This window comes from Megalops cyprinoides, chromosome 2, assembly GCF_013368585.1.
Source record: "Megalops cyprinoides isolate fMegCyp1 chromosome 2, fMegCyp1.pri, whole genome shotgun sequence".
Taxonomy (NCBI): domain Eukaryota; kingdom Metazoa; phylum Chordata; class Actinopteri; order Elopiformes; family Megalopidae; genus Megalops; species Megalops cyprinoides.
The window spans coordinates 47,809,828-47,826,412 of record NC_050584.1 but is presented as its reverse complement, the minus strand read 5'-3'; the positions used below and the strand labels follow the sequence as shown (position 1 = coordinate 47,826,412).

The following is a 16,585-nucleotide window of genomic DNA, read 5'->3' as shown; positions in this document are numbered from 1 at the left end:
CTACTCCTTGAGTTGATATACTTAGTGATGTAGTATATAATGAATGAGAGTTGAAATGGGGGTCCACTATTAAGCTGCCAGACGCCACGCTTATTGGCCCTTACAAAGTATTAGTGTTAACACGGCTTGAACACTGATGAGGTGAATGCGGAACAACAGTGAATGCTCTATGTGGATTATATTGAGTATGGATGACATATATGGTGCAGAACATTTGTATCCTTTAACGTTCTTTCCTGTGCATTATATTTTGTACATATTTTTATTGCATTTTTCTTATAGTATCAGTTATTTATATGTTTTCTTCTTGAGAACTTCCTCTGATGTATGGTATTCACTTGTATTATTATTTTTACTGTTACCTTTAATTGTTTCTGTAAAAACACTTGGTGTTGCAAATGTACAAAAAGTGCTATAAAAGTAAGTGTATGACGAGTTAGGGCTGCTCGATTATGGCAAAACATAATCATGATTATTTTGGTCAGTATTGAGATCACGATTATTTAACACGATTACTCATTGACTGGAAACATCCGGTGTGATTTGCCGTTTAGCGCGTATGCTAAAATCGGTGCGATTAGCACACTAGATTGGAAAAATTCTAGCTAATTTTAGCTTTGAGGAAACGGCGATTTAACGTTAAAAATATAGCAAATGCTAACTGAAAACTATGAGAAGCTTAATAATGCTAATGAAAACAAAACGAACCATGTAACGTAACGTGCATAACATAGCATAAAAATAAGTTACATGCGAAAGGGTTAACAGTGGATTTTGTTGAAATTTAAATATAATTCAACTGAAAAACAAATAAAAAACGTAAAAAAATGAGCGAAATTAAATATATACACACATATTGAATTATATATATATTCAATAAATAATGCGGCACAATAATCATTTTATCTCGATTATCTCGTTTTCATAATTGTTGGAAGCCAAAATCGTAATTGAAAATAAAATTCGATTAATCACCCAGCCCTACCCCTAGTATTAATAAAACTCACATAAGCTTGTTTGACATTTTCATTTCCATGTATGAATGTACAGTACAGACATTTCTGTGACCTTTGCTGGCTGTGAGTGCCGCATTTACTATGAAGAACTGAACTGACAATTACTTACTTACTTCCTCACTTCCTTTTTTAGTGTTGAACTTTGAACAGTGGCTTTTAAAAGCCTCTCAACATGTAGGACAGCTTTGTGGTGTTGTGCAGAAAGCAATGGGATCATGTTCCTGTGAAACCTAACCGTGGTATTGTGGATCAAGAACTGAGGCCTGCTGTGTGAAGCGTGCATGCTGTTGGCAGCCAGATTAGTGTAGAAAATATACACCTCTACCTCTCACTTTTGTGAAGAACTCCACCCACCCAGTCTGTATATTGTGTGGATCCATAAACATAAGGCTATAGAATCCTAAACAGAGGCTTTTGTGCGCAAGCCGATATTTCTGTTTGTGTTTGAGTGTGAGATTGCCGTCAGTGTATTCTGTCCGCAGAAAGTGGAGCCGGTGTGGATCAGCAGCACTGTGCACAACCTGTGTGATTAACTGCATATAAACACAAGAGATTTTGTCTTCTGATAGCCCTTGTGAGTTCACTGAAAGTTCTCAGACTGATCCTTAAAGTGTCCACTGACTGCTGTCCCAGTTTATAGGAGGCCACTATGGGGTTACGCTTAAAAACAGACTGATTCTATCTCGCATATAATTGGTCACATGCCTCAAGGCAGTGAGTATACCGTCACGAATAGTCAAATGCGTAGATCCTTTTTGCATTCACTATATCACAAGACTGTGTATTTAATAAGGACTGACACAGTGGTGTGTTCAAGTCAATATGATCTGGATTTTCTTTGAGGCATAAACAATGCAGTGTCATGATAATGCGTGTGTTCAGGGGGAGGGGGGGGGGTTCTCGTGTGTGTGTCTGTGTGTGTTTCTTCTCTGTTCTGTGAACAGCAGATGCTCTGCTTTGCGCATTTGAAGGGTTTGGGGAGCCTGCCTGGTGCTCGCAACCTGTCAGATGTCTTTCCTTGGCCTGTAAGCAATGATGAGCTCACCAGCTCAGACTCATATGGTGCTCGGGTCAACTGTGCCTGTCCCAGTGCCCGTTGACTGAAGAGGCTGGCGGTAGGAAGCCCTGTCAGTGCACAGAGTCCGTTTTCTCAGAAAAGGAATTATTGTGTGAATCTTTTTCATTAGGACAGTGGGTTTTTAACTGTATCATACTGAGAAATTACTGTTTTAGAAGTTGAACCTTTATTCTTGGGTGCCAAGAAATATGTAACCGTTCTAATGAATCGATTAAAAAATGCTGTTGATCAGAATTCTGCTGAAACACTCACCATTCAGCATCTGCTGAATCTGAATTCCAAAATCTGAATTTTGGAAAATGGACATCATCATTTCAGGAAGAATGAGCAAATTGTTTTCTTGTTAGGAAAGGAATATGTATTGCAGTATGTTTCTAACATTTGCACATGTATTTAAATGTTTTAAATTCATCAAATATAGTTCATAAAGATAAGTGCATATGTGTAAATATATGTATATATGCATGGTATAAGTTGCAATACAAATTATATATTTACAAATTAATGTGCATATATCACAGTTTGTTTGGTTTATAGACTCCCCTCTCATGTAATTGTTGGTGACAGCCACAGACTGGTGAGTAAAATGTGATTGAGTAAAAGAAAGAAAAAAAAAAAAGCTTTTCTTACCTACTCCCCCTCCTAAAGTGTGTTATCTGTTCAATTTATGTTTTGTGACAGTGCTGCTTTGACCTTGTGTTCATTTGTGCCTTGCAGCAGTATTTGTTAAAACTGTGGTCTCGCTCACATCACATAGACCTGTCAGTAAAGCACTGACCTCAAGTCAGAGTCTGAAAAATCAGGACTGGAAAAATTTTCAGCCTGATTAGAAGATAGGAAGAAGGAATTTGAAGAAATAAGAAAATGAATTTCTTCTGCCAGTATTACTACTAACACACATTACCACTGCACTAACCATCTGAATTTTCATAATTTAGTTATTACAGTTTTATTGTAGATATTAATAATTGCTTTCATTTGGGTGTTGTTATTATTCTCAGTTATTGAATACTCAATGGATGAAATTACCAATTTAAAAAAAACCTCCCGCAACTCTTTTTATTTAAAAAGTGGAAATTGCAGTGACTATGCTGATGTGAATATAATTTCAGTCACTACGATTCACTGTCCTCTGTGTGTGGAGTCCAAGTGTGTGCTGACAGTTTTCATATACCTTATGTGTGTGTTGAGCATTTTATCTCCTCCCTATGATTACAGCGGTGTTGCTGTGTAGCATCTATTGTTAATTTTCCAGCAACCTTAGACAGAGATGAAAACGCACAATGAAAGCCCAGTCTCCTTTAACCTCCTCTGAGATGCCGCGTGCCTTTTGGATGTCCATTAATATGACATAAAATATGAAACCCAGAGAATGCATCTCGTTTGTTATTGTCCGTCAATGTGTCACGTTCAACGAGTGACCTTGAGTTGTTGGCAGGGATTGTCTGTTAGGGGCTGGTTGAGTTGCATTGAGAATGTTATTTTGGTGTATTGTAACTGGCATGCATGTCACACAATTTGATGTCCTCTACATTGTGCGCACGTGTGTGTGTGTGTGTGTATGTAAGAATATATATAATCTTTTTACTTATAGAAGTAAGATTATATATACGTTAAGTAAATATGTATGGTCAGAGTCATGTTCAAGGCTCAGTTTCTACCAATCGAATTTTTGAGTTGGAGGGGAAAAACACATTCATTGTCCCTCCACTTCAGGGTAGTTTAGTCATCCACCACAGTGTTGCTTTTGTTTTTAGGATGGGTTTGAGAGGCTATGAACTAGCCATCATAGAAGAAAGATTCTTTATGTTACAAAAAGCCATTGTTTATCGTCTCCATAGAGCCTGTGTTGATAGCTCTCATAATGGCGGCTTCTTGGTTTAAATTCCATTGACCCCACTGAATCACGGAAGACATGGCGCCCTTATTTCCAACAAATGTTAATCTTTTGTGTAAAAACATTCTGTTTTTCCTTTGTCAGCCTAGAAGTAGTGGCCATACATTGTATCTGTATGGTCTGATTTTGTGCCAGTAATGTTATCTAAGTAAATATAAAGTAAGTAAGAAAGAAGGTCATTTTGAGGTCACTTTCAAATATTCCCTTGTCGGGCATCTTAGAATGAATGATAGCCTAACAAATCCTCCTTTCTAAAATTGCATAACCACTAGTAACATTTCAGATGAGGATTTGATCCCATGTATCTAATGGTAATGGTACAGGTAAGGGAGTATGCTAGGCAGCTGCAGCATCTAGATTATGCTGGTAATTAGTAAAGATGGCAGTAATAGTCAGGGGGATGGAGGAGTTATCAGCTATTATTGTAGTTTTTTGGGCGAACTACAGAGTCAGTGTTCGTGGGGATGTTGACTCCAAAAAATAATAAAACAAATCACACGTAACGCTGTATGTCTGATCAAATATGGTGGCATTTGGCATCCAACAACTTGGAAAAGTTTTTTTTCACCATGTTACTTGGAGACATTAATAGATATGGAGTATGTTGCTACCAGTATGGAAATGACACGCATCTTTATGCTTCTGTGCAGCATGATGAAGTCCCATCAGATTACACTGAGAGAGATACCCAGGAAAACAAAAGAGGTGATTTAAAACTTTCTGCAGCCTAATTCAAATGAATAAATTCAAACCCTAAATTTCAAGAGGGACAGGCTTTGTCAAACATTAGTATTGTTTTTTTCTGTAATTCCTAGTATAGTAATCTGAAGTAAATAGTAATCTTTATCTTTCTCATGAGTCTTACAACATTTCCAAAGAAGTGTGAAATATAGCCAAGTGAAATGCTTTCTATCAATGAGATGAACAATAAATGATCAGATAAGATAAAAAATGCATTTAAGGCCGGACTGTTGGAATACCTTGATATTAGGTTGCTCAGACAGTATCTTAGACCCTTTCCGACTTGTTAAAACGCTGTAGTGAAAATCCTTCTGAAAATGAACAAATGTCACATTTTGCTTGTTCTAGCATTGCGTCACATCGCAGACTATTTTCTAAGTGCTGTTCTTAATGTATCAGGCTTGCACTAGCTCCTGATCTCCTATAAACCTGCTTGACTCCTTGAATCACTAGGAGACTTCATGTATCTTCTCTGGCTAGCTTCTGCCCCCATTCATAAAAGGGACAGTTTAGCTGCAGTACCTCCCAGCTGTGAAATGCTTCCCATATGATTCAATATCAGCATTAAAATTTATGTAGAAAACTCCTCACCTCACTACTTTAACTTGTGGGTTAGTTTATGCTACAGTATGGTTTCATACATTTAATGTTATTTCATTTTAATCACAATATTGGTGTTACAACATTCTTTGCCCACCTGTTTTCATTTATTTAATTTTAGTATCATTAGAGCACAATTGTACAAGCGTACTGTTCTTTATGTCTTATTTTATTACTCTGTAACAATTTCTCTGTGTTAATCTGTACTGCCAAAGTTGTGAGACTCCGTATTAAATTGTCAGTTTAAGCATGTTTTTGGTGTCGCTTTTATAAATTTGAATTCCTTACATTTACTTACACGTTGTCTGTGCAATCCGTACTTGCTCTGTTTAGAAAACGCGTAAACAGAACTGCACGTTTTGCTCTCGTTGACAGCCTATCTCTGAAATGGGTCAGGCTGTTCTAGAACACAGTAAACTCTCTCTATTAAATGTCTACTGATCTAAAGCTCCTAAAATATTTTGCATTAGCCTATATGGTACTCTGGCTTCTAAACCTTGAACTGAGAATTGGGGAGGTAGAAAGGAAACATTAAAAAGCATGACTCGCTCTTTGATTAGTTCTGAACTTTACATCTTGGATTCCCCGTATCTCTACAGTGACTTTCAAGATTTTAGGAACTAGCATCTGAGTGTTCAGAGGGGGCTGGACAGACACAAGTTAGTACTTCCTGTTGCATTGTACATGATTCTACATTAATTCTGCACAGCCACCTAGAAGTAGAGGACCCCAGGATGTAGGTTGCTAATGAGTGGATGAGGCATGAATGGCGATGAATAGGTTCCTCAGTTGCCCGGTGGAATCACAGCATGTGACTGCAGTCTGAATCTTGTGAGCCTCTCCTGAGTCCTCAGGCTCAGCTCGAGTCCCACAGCAGACGGTGATTCACCCGCCAAGGGGTGGTGGCGAATGCACAGACGCTAACGCCACTGCCGGGAACTGCAGGACCGCCGAGTAATTGTTTATATCATCATCCCTGGGCTCATCAGCATTTCCCCTCCCCACCAGAACTTTTCTCCATCCGGGCAAATCGAATTCACTTACAAAACTTGATTTGATAAACAGCCAACGCAATGGAATGGAATTTCTCCTGTTTTCTAGCATCAGCTGGATGGCAAAAGTATCAGTACGTCCCAGCTACCGGACATTTTGTTTTTGTCTCCAGCCAGTCATATAGCCTGGCTGTAAAAGTAATCATTTAGCAAAGAGAATACGTAGCCCAGATGACTTAAAAAAAAAAAAAAAAAAAAGTGAATGTAAAGTATACAAGCATGAGACAGAGATGCGACATCTTTATTACAGAGTGGATTAAAGTGATCCCCCAGTCCCGTCCCGGGCCTCCCGTCGACGTGCCCTCCTGCATGAGAATTGGGTTTCCAGCGCGGCACGGCAGACTTTCTCCATGGTCACCTCAGTGGCCAGAGTACAGCAGGCCAACCGCGTATCAGCTAACCCGAGTCATAAATGTTGCACGCAGGCAGGCAACCTGATATGAGATACTTTTTTTTCTTTACTTTCTGCTGTATTTTTTTAGCACATCAAAAGCCCGTGCTTGGCAGGGATTGGATGAGGCCTGGCCCTATGAGGGCAGAACACCGATGAAAGGGGAGAGGCGGCTCATGGCCCTGGGCAGTTCATTAAGGGCAGCAGGTTGCTGGGAGGATGTGGTAAACTCCAGAGCTGGCAAATGCTTACAACCAGGGCCTCTTACATTCAACCTCTGTCATCAGGGAATTTTCTTGTACTTTGCTTACTGAAGAAAATGAGCCGCAGTAATAGAATCTTAGCATCTGAATGGTAGTGCAGGGGTATGGCCTGCTCTGTGTAGTGATCCGGCCTGCAAGGGTGAAAGAGGGAGCGGTCCGCTGAATTTGTGGGGGCACAGTTGTAGCTTGCTGCAAGAGGCCATATGTGAAATTTATGTCTGCTGTTCTCTGCATTTCTGATTTGTTCCTTCAGTGCAACTGCCACGTATTGCTCTGTGAGTTAAAATGGAGGATAGACGGTGGGTTAGCCCCAGCGCTCTTGGTTTGGTCGTGTCGCTGTCGACGTTTACACCCTGCGTGCCCCACGGCCTTTCCAGGATGTCGTCAGCCTTTTGGACAGGGCGACATTTTCAAAACCATCCCTGCTTCTTACAGAGGCACACTGAGCTGGCTGTCGCGCCCTCCCCCTTTGCACGAGATGTCTTCAGTCTATTGTTCCCGCAGCAAATTACATGCAAATTGAGCCTGGATTTTATTCCGTTGTGTTTATTTATGTAATTCAGTTGTGCTGTGAAATGTGCCGTTTAATATTTAATGTACATCATCTATAATGTATTGTGTGTAAAGACCGAGGCCTACTGCTGCCAGGCAAGCCCTTGTGTATTGGTTCACAAATGACATCACTTCCTGACATTATTCCAAGGGAGGATGTTTTCCTTTGTGACCCAAGGAGATGCCTCTCCATATTTAGAAGCACAGTATTCCTTGGGGACTTAGCTTTCTCCTCCATCCTCCTGTGTTTATTTACTGGCTTTTTTTTTGAAGGCTTCTCTATACAGTGGTCCGGCTTAAGGTGCTCTCAATAGGCTCCCTAGAAACCTGTCTTTGTTTATGCAAGACCTCTCCTCTTAGGTAAAAGGTAAAAGCTGGATGAGGGGAATATCCCTGTGTTTCTGATCAGTCCCGGTCACCACGCTTGTGTCTATTTTTCTATCTGCTTGTCAGATCTGAATGTAACACATTTTAAGTTTCCTGTTGTAGATGTAAAGAGGGAAAGATCAGCATAATACAGGCTGGAAAAATAAGTGGACTTTTTGGAAAAGGAATCATAGAGGTCGTTTAGAAACCACAGAAATTACACTGAAATTTGAACATGAAACCTCAACAAAAACAAACAGCTTGGCTTTGCGGCAGGGAGGGGGGGGGGGGGTGTAAGACAGACAGAGAAAAAAAGCGAAGCAGTTCTGTATGCAGTGTCCCCCCCACTTCAGACATCATGTTGCAGTCAAAGGAAAAAAGGCTGTAGAGTGAAACGGAGAAGCACTGGGAGAAATCTGATCTGCTGAACAGGCATTCTCAGAATCTCCACAAATTCCACAGACACCAGGGGCAGAGGAAGCTTGTTCTCAAAAAATTCCCATTTCCTGTACTACTGCTGCTGGAGTGGGACAAGAACGTCAGCTGCTGAAAGTGTGGAGTGTCAAACTGAGCAGGACGCAGCCTGCAAAGAAAGGTCTCCTCTGCCTCCGTATTTTTATGTCTTTCAATAGAGAGAACAGTGCAGCACTCAGGTTTCTGTAAGGTGAGCTTCAATAGCTGGATTGTACAGTGTGTGGATACGAGGGAGCCAGAAGGGGATTGGCCCTGAATGAGCTCATGGAATTAATTATTCATGAGCGGTGAGCAGTGGGCCTTTCTTGCGGGGGGGCTTGTCAGGAGTCATGTATGACGGAGAGTCTCCCCCTGGCCCGGCCGCTGACCCACAGGAAGCCGCCTCCGTGGGAGGCGCTCTGAAGTGGCTCCGTGCTGTCGCTGCGAAAGCAGGAATCTCTCAACCTTGCATGCCCTACAGTTTTATTTATCGTCAAACAGATTTAGGGCTATCTGCTTATTTCTGTCGTTGGAGTGCAGGGCTGTTTAGCTTTGCTTCTTTATAGGTAAGGCTGTGCATCTACAGCACTGATTCTCAATCCTGCTCCTGGGGCCCCCCTGCTCCGCACGTTTTCCATCTTTCCCTGCTCTACTTACCTGAGTGAACTCATCAGTGGCACTTTTGATTAGTTGAGCACACCTGATTAAATCAAGAGCATCACACTAATTTCAATCAGGTGTGTTTGGAGCAAGGATAGATAGAAGATATGCAGGACAGGGGGGCTCCAGGAGTAGGATTGAGAAACACTGATCTAGAGTGAGGACTTTCATCTGATCTTGCCCTCTGACCAAGATGTAGTGAAAACATTCTGTCTGTAATTTCTAATAGTTTTCCAGTGTTTTTTTCCTATCTGTGTTTCCAAATTGTTAGTCTCTTGCTACCCTTCTCTAGGAAGCAGATTCCTGCCCAGTCATGCAGTGATATGGCTCAGCTGTAAGGCAAAGTATCAGGCCTTTGTGACAGAACTATGACATGGAGAGCGAAGCCTGGGATAGTGATTCACGCCTAAAGGTCATTAACTAGAAGGCAAGCCCAGGCTGATCTGCAGGCACGTTTGTGTATCTAAGCACTGCCAGCCAGATGACTGCTGGGCCAGCCTTTGCCATTAGATACTTAGGTAATGCCTCAACCGCTTAAACTGTGCTGTAGTCCCACTTTCAGGAACCCAAAGATAGCCCTGTGATTGTATCTGCAGGTAGCCTTTGTGAATAGTTAAGGTGGAAATGTTTTTTTCTCAAGGCGAGTGGTCCCTCAGCACTTGTCTACATTTGCGTCCCTTTTCCAAGCAGAGGGAGGCCCATATTCCAGTGAAGTGGCTACAGGCGGCCTCCGCGCTGGGTGTGTAGCCACTGAGCTATTTCTCTACCAACACACTGCGCTCAGATCGGCTGGACGCAGGCTGAAGTCTTTGGCTCATCACCCCAAAGATTTACTGGGAAAGTTCTGAGAATACTATCGCTCTGAGATTTAGCAGCGTGCGTTGAGCAAAATGACTCACGCATACAGTGCGCAGCGCGCGGGTCCCTCTGAGGATAGGAGGAGGCTTCTAGGCACTGTCTCACTATGATCTCAAACTGGAATGTCTAATTGAAACCATCCATTAGACACCAAGGCTGCTCCACCACAGTGTGGTGTCATTAAACACATCAGGTTTATCAGACATGCTTATCTCATTGGGATGGCAGCCAGATGTCCGATAGGGCAAACAAAATGAACCACTGATGCTCCTTTGATACATTATTACATTATTGCATTATTGTCATTTAGCAGATGCATTTATCCAGAGAGACTTACATAGGTTACGGTTTTTACATGTTATCCATTCATACAGCTTGATATTTACTGAGGCAATACTGAGTTAAGTACCTTGCCGAAGGGTACAGGAGCAGTGCCCCAGCGGGGAATCTAACGGGCAACCTTTCAGTTACAAGCCCTGCTCCTTACCACTATGCTACACTGCCACCCCAGCGATACCTTTACCTTGACCATCTAAATCTAATCTGATTACTTTGTTCAGCCCAATGAGCATAGATACCTGTTTTTGTCTACCTCGTGAAACAATAGGTGTGTGAGTGTAGTGTTTCCACAACACCAGTGTTGTGGTGTTGGGTCTTTAGAGTGCTGATGTAGAGGACGGAGACTGTGGTAAGCGCTCACATTCCCCCAACCTTACCACCGCTAATCTCTGATGACTCCTGCCCGTCTCTGTGTTTGCGAGCCGCACAGCAGTGCGGTTTGCTTTTGCCCAAGGCTGGGTTTCTTTGTTGTGCATTTTAAAATAAATTGATTTTTTTTTTTGTAGGGTTGTTCCTTCTCTTCCTTTGTTTTATGAGCAGTGTTGGCCAGCTTCCTCACACCTTTTTTGTCTTAGTAGGTGGGGTAAGTGTGCGGTCCCAATCCAGGCATCCCCAGGTGAACCCTGCCTGGGACAGGGGAGGGGGGTTGCCCTGAGCTGACCCGGTTCAGCTGGGGGGGGGGGGGGGGGTGGAGCTGTGCATGCGGACAGCTCATTAAGAAAGGGGCCGCGCTGCTCTGGCGGTCAAAAGTGCTCCCTTTGAGCGTTTAATCCCGTGAGAGCTGATGTTTAGTATGCGACGTTGAGAAAACAGTCTGGTCTGGTTATGCTTCTGCTGTCTCTTTCTTTCTCTCCCTCTCTCTCTGTCTCTCTCTCTCTCTCTCTCTCTCTCTCTCTCAGGCAGTTCTCTTATCTGTATGCTCACCAGAACAGCTCACAGGATTTAGAATTAGCAGTTTATCATTAGACGTCACACTTAAACATATGTTATGGTTGGGTTGCATATTTTCAGATGGGTCGCACAAGGTTAAGGAGCTAGTGGCATCACGTTTCTGAAACGTCTGCCTCTTCCTGTGCCATTCGTTACATTATGTGCATTTAACAGAAGCTCTTATCCAGAGCGACTTCCAGCACAACAGAACAAAATGTATCCGTTCGATGTTGAATGAGCAACAGTGACAGACCAGGCTAACAGCACTCACAGACCAGTGAGTGTGAAGATAACACTATTCCAGCCCTACCACAAGTTAACTTGTGCACCCTGAATAGGCAATGGAAGCCAATTACACCACTATACCATATAATATCATCTCCAGTTATGGCAGCATCAGCTGTGTCGGTATCTTTAAACGTGTGCACCGCAGAGGCGTCTGAAGCATTCGCACTGTGGTGCATAAGAGGACGGCCGTGCGCGGAGCTGAAGGAGATAATGGCCGGCGGACAGACGCGGGAGCTCTGTTTTTCCACTTGAGCAGAGCACCAGTCTGCTGGTAAAGTGATTTCCTTCAGCGGCGGGCCCCGGGGCTGGAGCTCTCTGCTCAGCGCGCCGTGAGTAATGCACTGCGGCTCCCTCAGCGCGGAGGCCCGCTGCCCGTTTACGCACCACCTCGCTTACCCCGCTAACTGAGCGCTAGCAGGTTACAACTGCCCGCTCTGACCCCGGGCGAGCTCAATTCACAGGGTCCGTGTGCCATGCTCTCTTTGAAAATGTAATGGGCAGCAGTGTGGCATAATGGTAAAGAGCAAGACTTATAACCGAAATGTTGCCGGTTCGATTCCCTGCTGTTGGCGCTGCTGTTGTAGCCTTGGGCAAGGTAGGGCAACCCACAATGGCCTCAGTAAATATCCAGTTGTATAAAAGGATAAAACTGTAAGTTGCTCAGGATAAAAGTGTCTGCTAAATGACAATAATGTAACGTTATGTAATGTAATGAAGTCTGATTTGGCACAAGCAGATAAATATCACTGAAGGACTGTTAATCTGTGTGTTCCATCTTATGCTGTTTTGAAAATGTCAATAGAGCAAGTGGACAGAATCCCTCAAAGGGACACACAACTTCAGATGCAGCGTGTTTTAACATACGAGTTGGGAGGAGAGAAGCATTCACTGCCCTAAGAGACAGGGAAATGTGCTGAAAATTAATTTTGTTCAGTTGTTTACATGAAGCAAATGATTAACTCCAATCAAGGAGTACACTGTTGACACTGTGAAAAGCAAACCAAAGGCAGAGCTTGAAAATAGTGTGTCGGATCTCTCTGGGACAAAACATGAGGCTGTGCCAGTAAAGCAAGTCTGAACAGGCAGGTGTTTAATGAAATCTGATTAGCTACATCTAACCATTGCAGTTACTTTTAGATGTTCTGTTAAGGCTGTACATGGGCTGTGTCTGTCGCTCTTTTTCCTTTCTTTGTCACGGAAATTTAAAGAATTGCCAAGTATCTGGGATATCCGATAGTAGCTTGAATATACACTGCACTGCAGACCATATGTTTCCTAGAGGGCTGGGCACCCACAGGGAATTGGCATGTGGTAACTAGACTTAACTGGATCAGGAAAGATCGGTCGCTCTCCCCTTCCCAGCTGGGTTTTCGCTGTCACTTACGTCACTCGGTGACGGTTGTGGAGAGTCGTTCCCGTCCCGGCCTGCGCAGATATGGTGCCTTTATGTATGCGCCACAGCTGAGCTCTGAACTTGCACAAATGGCAGAGGAAAAGGCATCAATATGCTGACTCATTCCACAAGGAAACGATTTCTGATTGGGGGAAAAAAAAATCAATTCCATACATCTGAGAGCTTTGTCTGCATTGTGTGAGGAACAGATTGTGGATGAGTGAGTCAGAGGGGTCTGTGGACACACAGTGGCCTTGGTTGTCCTCAGGACCCCCACTGTAGCACCAATCCCTGGGATGCAGCCCTGGTTTATGCCCCTCTTATTACAATGTTGTGTCTGGACCTAAGAGTGTGCTGCACTCTTATTTTGTGTGTTCTCCCTTTCCTTTCTGCCATTTTCTTCCTCCCTCTCTCACAAGGCTGAGCTTTCTGCACTATAGCCATGTCTTATTATTATGATGTTTTTGCTTTTTGTCTTTCATAGCATGCAGCGATCATAATTTGGATTCATTTGTATAGATAGAAGTAGAATTACAATCCACACCCCCCTCCCCTGCTCTTTAGTACAGAAGTTTCTAGAAATTTCTTGTAATGATGTGTACCCAGTTTATAGTGATTGCGTGTTCCTCTCTGTCCTGTAAACAAGGGAAGGCCTTTTTTTATTTTTTGGAAAGGAAAAAACAAGAACGGATTGCCACCCCACCCTGCAGCCCTCAGAGTCCCAGCCATCACTCTCCACAGTTCCGTCTGGTAATCGAGGCACGGCAAGCGTGTTTCCTTTTGTGTTCTGTAGAAACTTTGTGTTTGGCAGAGGGCTGGAACGGCAGAGCGAGGTTCGGCGGGGACAGCATGGCCATTGTGCTCCCACAGAGGAAGCGCCTTGGCCGATGTCCACAAACACCTCTCTGGGTCTGCCGAGCAAAGTCCTGTGCCAAGAGTGCTGGACACATTGTTCGCAGGCGAGGAGGAGCCAGTGGAAGAGATACGCAGCACTTTGAACTGACTTTCTTCGACGTGTCTTTGCTCTTAGAAGAGCTTATCAGGATAGACAAAGGGCCATCTGCTTGATCTGGGCCGTAGGTGCAACCTCTGTGTCTGTTCGCTGAGGAGGGGGAGAGGGCACCGATCAGGCCCAACTCTGAGGCAGCGACATCAGACCTGACTCCAGAGGCACGGCCACTGGCCACGCTGAACCGAACAGCATTTCAGCAGAGTCACTCAAGCCTATCATCCTGTGAAGAACCAAAACTGCGGAGAGGTCCTGGCGTGCTTTTGACACAGAGGCCTTTTTTGATCCAGCTCCTATTCTCTGCCTCAAGTTCTCCACTGAACGTGGTACGTTTCCTGCAGAATTAATTGCCTCTTTTGAGGTGTCGTGGCCCACGCTGGCACCTCAGCCTGCCCGGCTGTCGGGTAAATCTGCTGTCGGCGGGATCCCTACGGGATTAGCTAATCCAATCATCCTTGCGCTGGACATCCGCTCTGTCCCTTCCCTCTGTCTTCATCTTCCTCGCTGCACAGCAGACAGGAGGAAACCAGGGCTCTGTGCAGGTCTGTCGCCTGTCAGAGTGAGAGAGAGAGAGTGAGCACATGGTGCACAGAAACACACAATATTTACTCATGCCCTTTTTCCATGGTGCTGCTGGAGCCAGGGCTTGGGTACCCAGTCATGGGCACGCTTTCATTTTTCGCTTTTTTTTTTTTTTGTTTTGTTTTGTTCAGGCCGAGCAAGAACCGGCTCTGAAATTCTGGATCCATATCCTGCTGGTGCATTGTCTGGCTCCAGGCCAGGGTTGGGATTAACAAGCTGCCTAATACTGGTTCATCAGTCATCAGCAATGCTGTCACTAATCAGGAAATATTAATATTCTGTGAGGTGTGGCTAGCCTTTAAAACCACTCTGAAGTGTTTTGGATTTTGGAAGTCTATTTTTGGTCTTGTCCTCTCTAGTAATATAAATTTGTGGTAGCTATAGCTATTGATTTTACATTTCTTATGTATGGGTTATGGGTAGCATCACACGCCCAGATTTCTCCACACTAACACAGATAAGTCTAAAGTGGAGCTCACAGAAGCATATATTAGGTTATGACATAAACGCTGAGGTACACTAGGAATGTGCATTTTTTTTTTCCTTTGGCTTTGACAGTGTGTCTCTCGCCTGTTCAAAGTTGTGTGATGTCACATTTCACAGCCTGGAATTTGTAATGGAAAACCAAGCACACTGTGACAGCTAGGCCTGACTGCTGTTCTGTTAGTGTTCTGCTTGGTAAAGTTCCATCAGTGTAAAAGGGGTACCCGTCAGAGAATGACCCCAAGCTCTTCAGAATTCACCAGGTTGAAAGGTTTAGTTCCAGACTCACTGACATCCGTCCATCTGTGAAAACCATGAAGGACCTAAGCACCTGTACCTTCTCACTTCAAAAAACCATTTCACTGCCCCCTGCCCCAAGAAATTTAAGCTGTTATGTGTATGTTATGTGTTATGTGTATTGCGTGTATGTTTGTGTATAGCTGAAGCGGATATTTCAAAAGCACATATAGTGCAGTAGACGTCACTGCGTATTAATGCATCTCTTCATTTCATGGGATGTGCAAAAGCACATGATGTGGTGTTATGCACATGTTCTGATGAATCTGTAAAAATCTCCATATAGATTAAAACAAACACATTTTAAAAGCAGTGCTAATAAACCGTCAGCCTTCACATGTGGGCCTGTTTATGCCTGTGCTGGGAAAGCCCTTTGAAACTTTAGAGCACTGCACTTTGATTTGTGAAGGACTCCGAGGCTCTCCGCTCATGTCTTTTGCAGATGCTCTCAGATCTGTGCAGTTGTAGTGCCTCGGTTGGTCGAGATTGCATTAATTATGCCAAAACTGTGGTGTGCAGTACATGGATTTGAGGGATTTGCATCTTTAGCTGTGAAAATGGTTAAGCAGCTTTCTGTTTTGCTGCGTGTGTGTGTGTGTGTGTGTGTGTGTGTGTGTGTGTGTGTGTGTGTGTGTGTGTGTTTGGGGGTGGGGGCAGGTCTTGTAACTGAAAGGTTGCTGGTTCGATTCCTGGCTTGGGCACTGCTGTTGTACCCTTGGGTAAGGTCCTTAACCCAGAATTGCCTCAATAAATGTCCAGCTGTATAAATGGATAACATGTAAAAATTGTAAGCTATGTAAGTCACTCTGGATAAGAGTGTCTGCTAAATGTAAATAATGTAATGTGCATGCGTGCGTGGGTGTGTGTGTGGGAAGAAACACAGGCCAACCTTGATAGAAATCAGCACCTGAGGAGCAGTACTGAATACCTGTCAATTCTCAGGCATTGAAAGCAATAGAGGGTTCCATTATTCTGAAATGGTTCCATATCCCATTGAGGTGGGACAGGAGGGGAGGATAGGTTTCAGGCTGTTCAGTCGGTCAGGTCTGCTTCTCATACAATAGGTACTCACCTGATAAGCCAAATGTGGCATGCAACTGATACAGCACATTACTGACGAGCCAAATGCAGAAATTTGAGAGTCGGTTGTTCTGTTTCTTCATCACCTCATGTGGCTGTGCTCATCCGTTTCCTCTCCTTTGCTCTTTTCAGGACCAGTTTGAAAATCTCGACAAGCATACACAATGGGGCATCGACTTCCTGGAAAGGTATGCAAAGTTTGTCAAAGAAAGGCTGGAGATCGAACAGACCTATGCAAAACAGCTGAGGTAAGAATC

The 16,585-nt window shown here is 43.6% G+C and overlaps 1 protein-coding gene across 2 annotated transcripts in view; it reads left to right on the top strand.

Annotated features, from left to right (window-relative positions):
• fnbp1l (formin binding protein 1-like) overlaps positions 1–16,585 on the top strand; it is a 52,238-nt gene that overhangs the window by 20,076 nt on the left and 15,577 nt on the right. For both annotated transcript variants that reach the window (XM_036521977.1, XM_036521976.1), the window contains exon 2: positions 16,461–16,576. In XM_036521977.1, the coding sequence (XP_036377870.1) occupies positions 16,461–16,576 (116 nt within the window). The remainder of the gene's footprint in view (positions 1–16,460; positions 16,577–16,585) is intronic.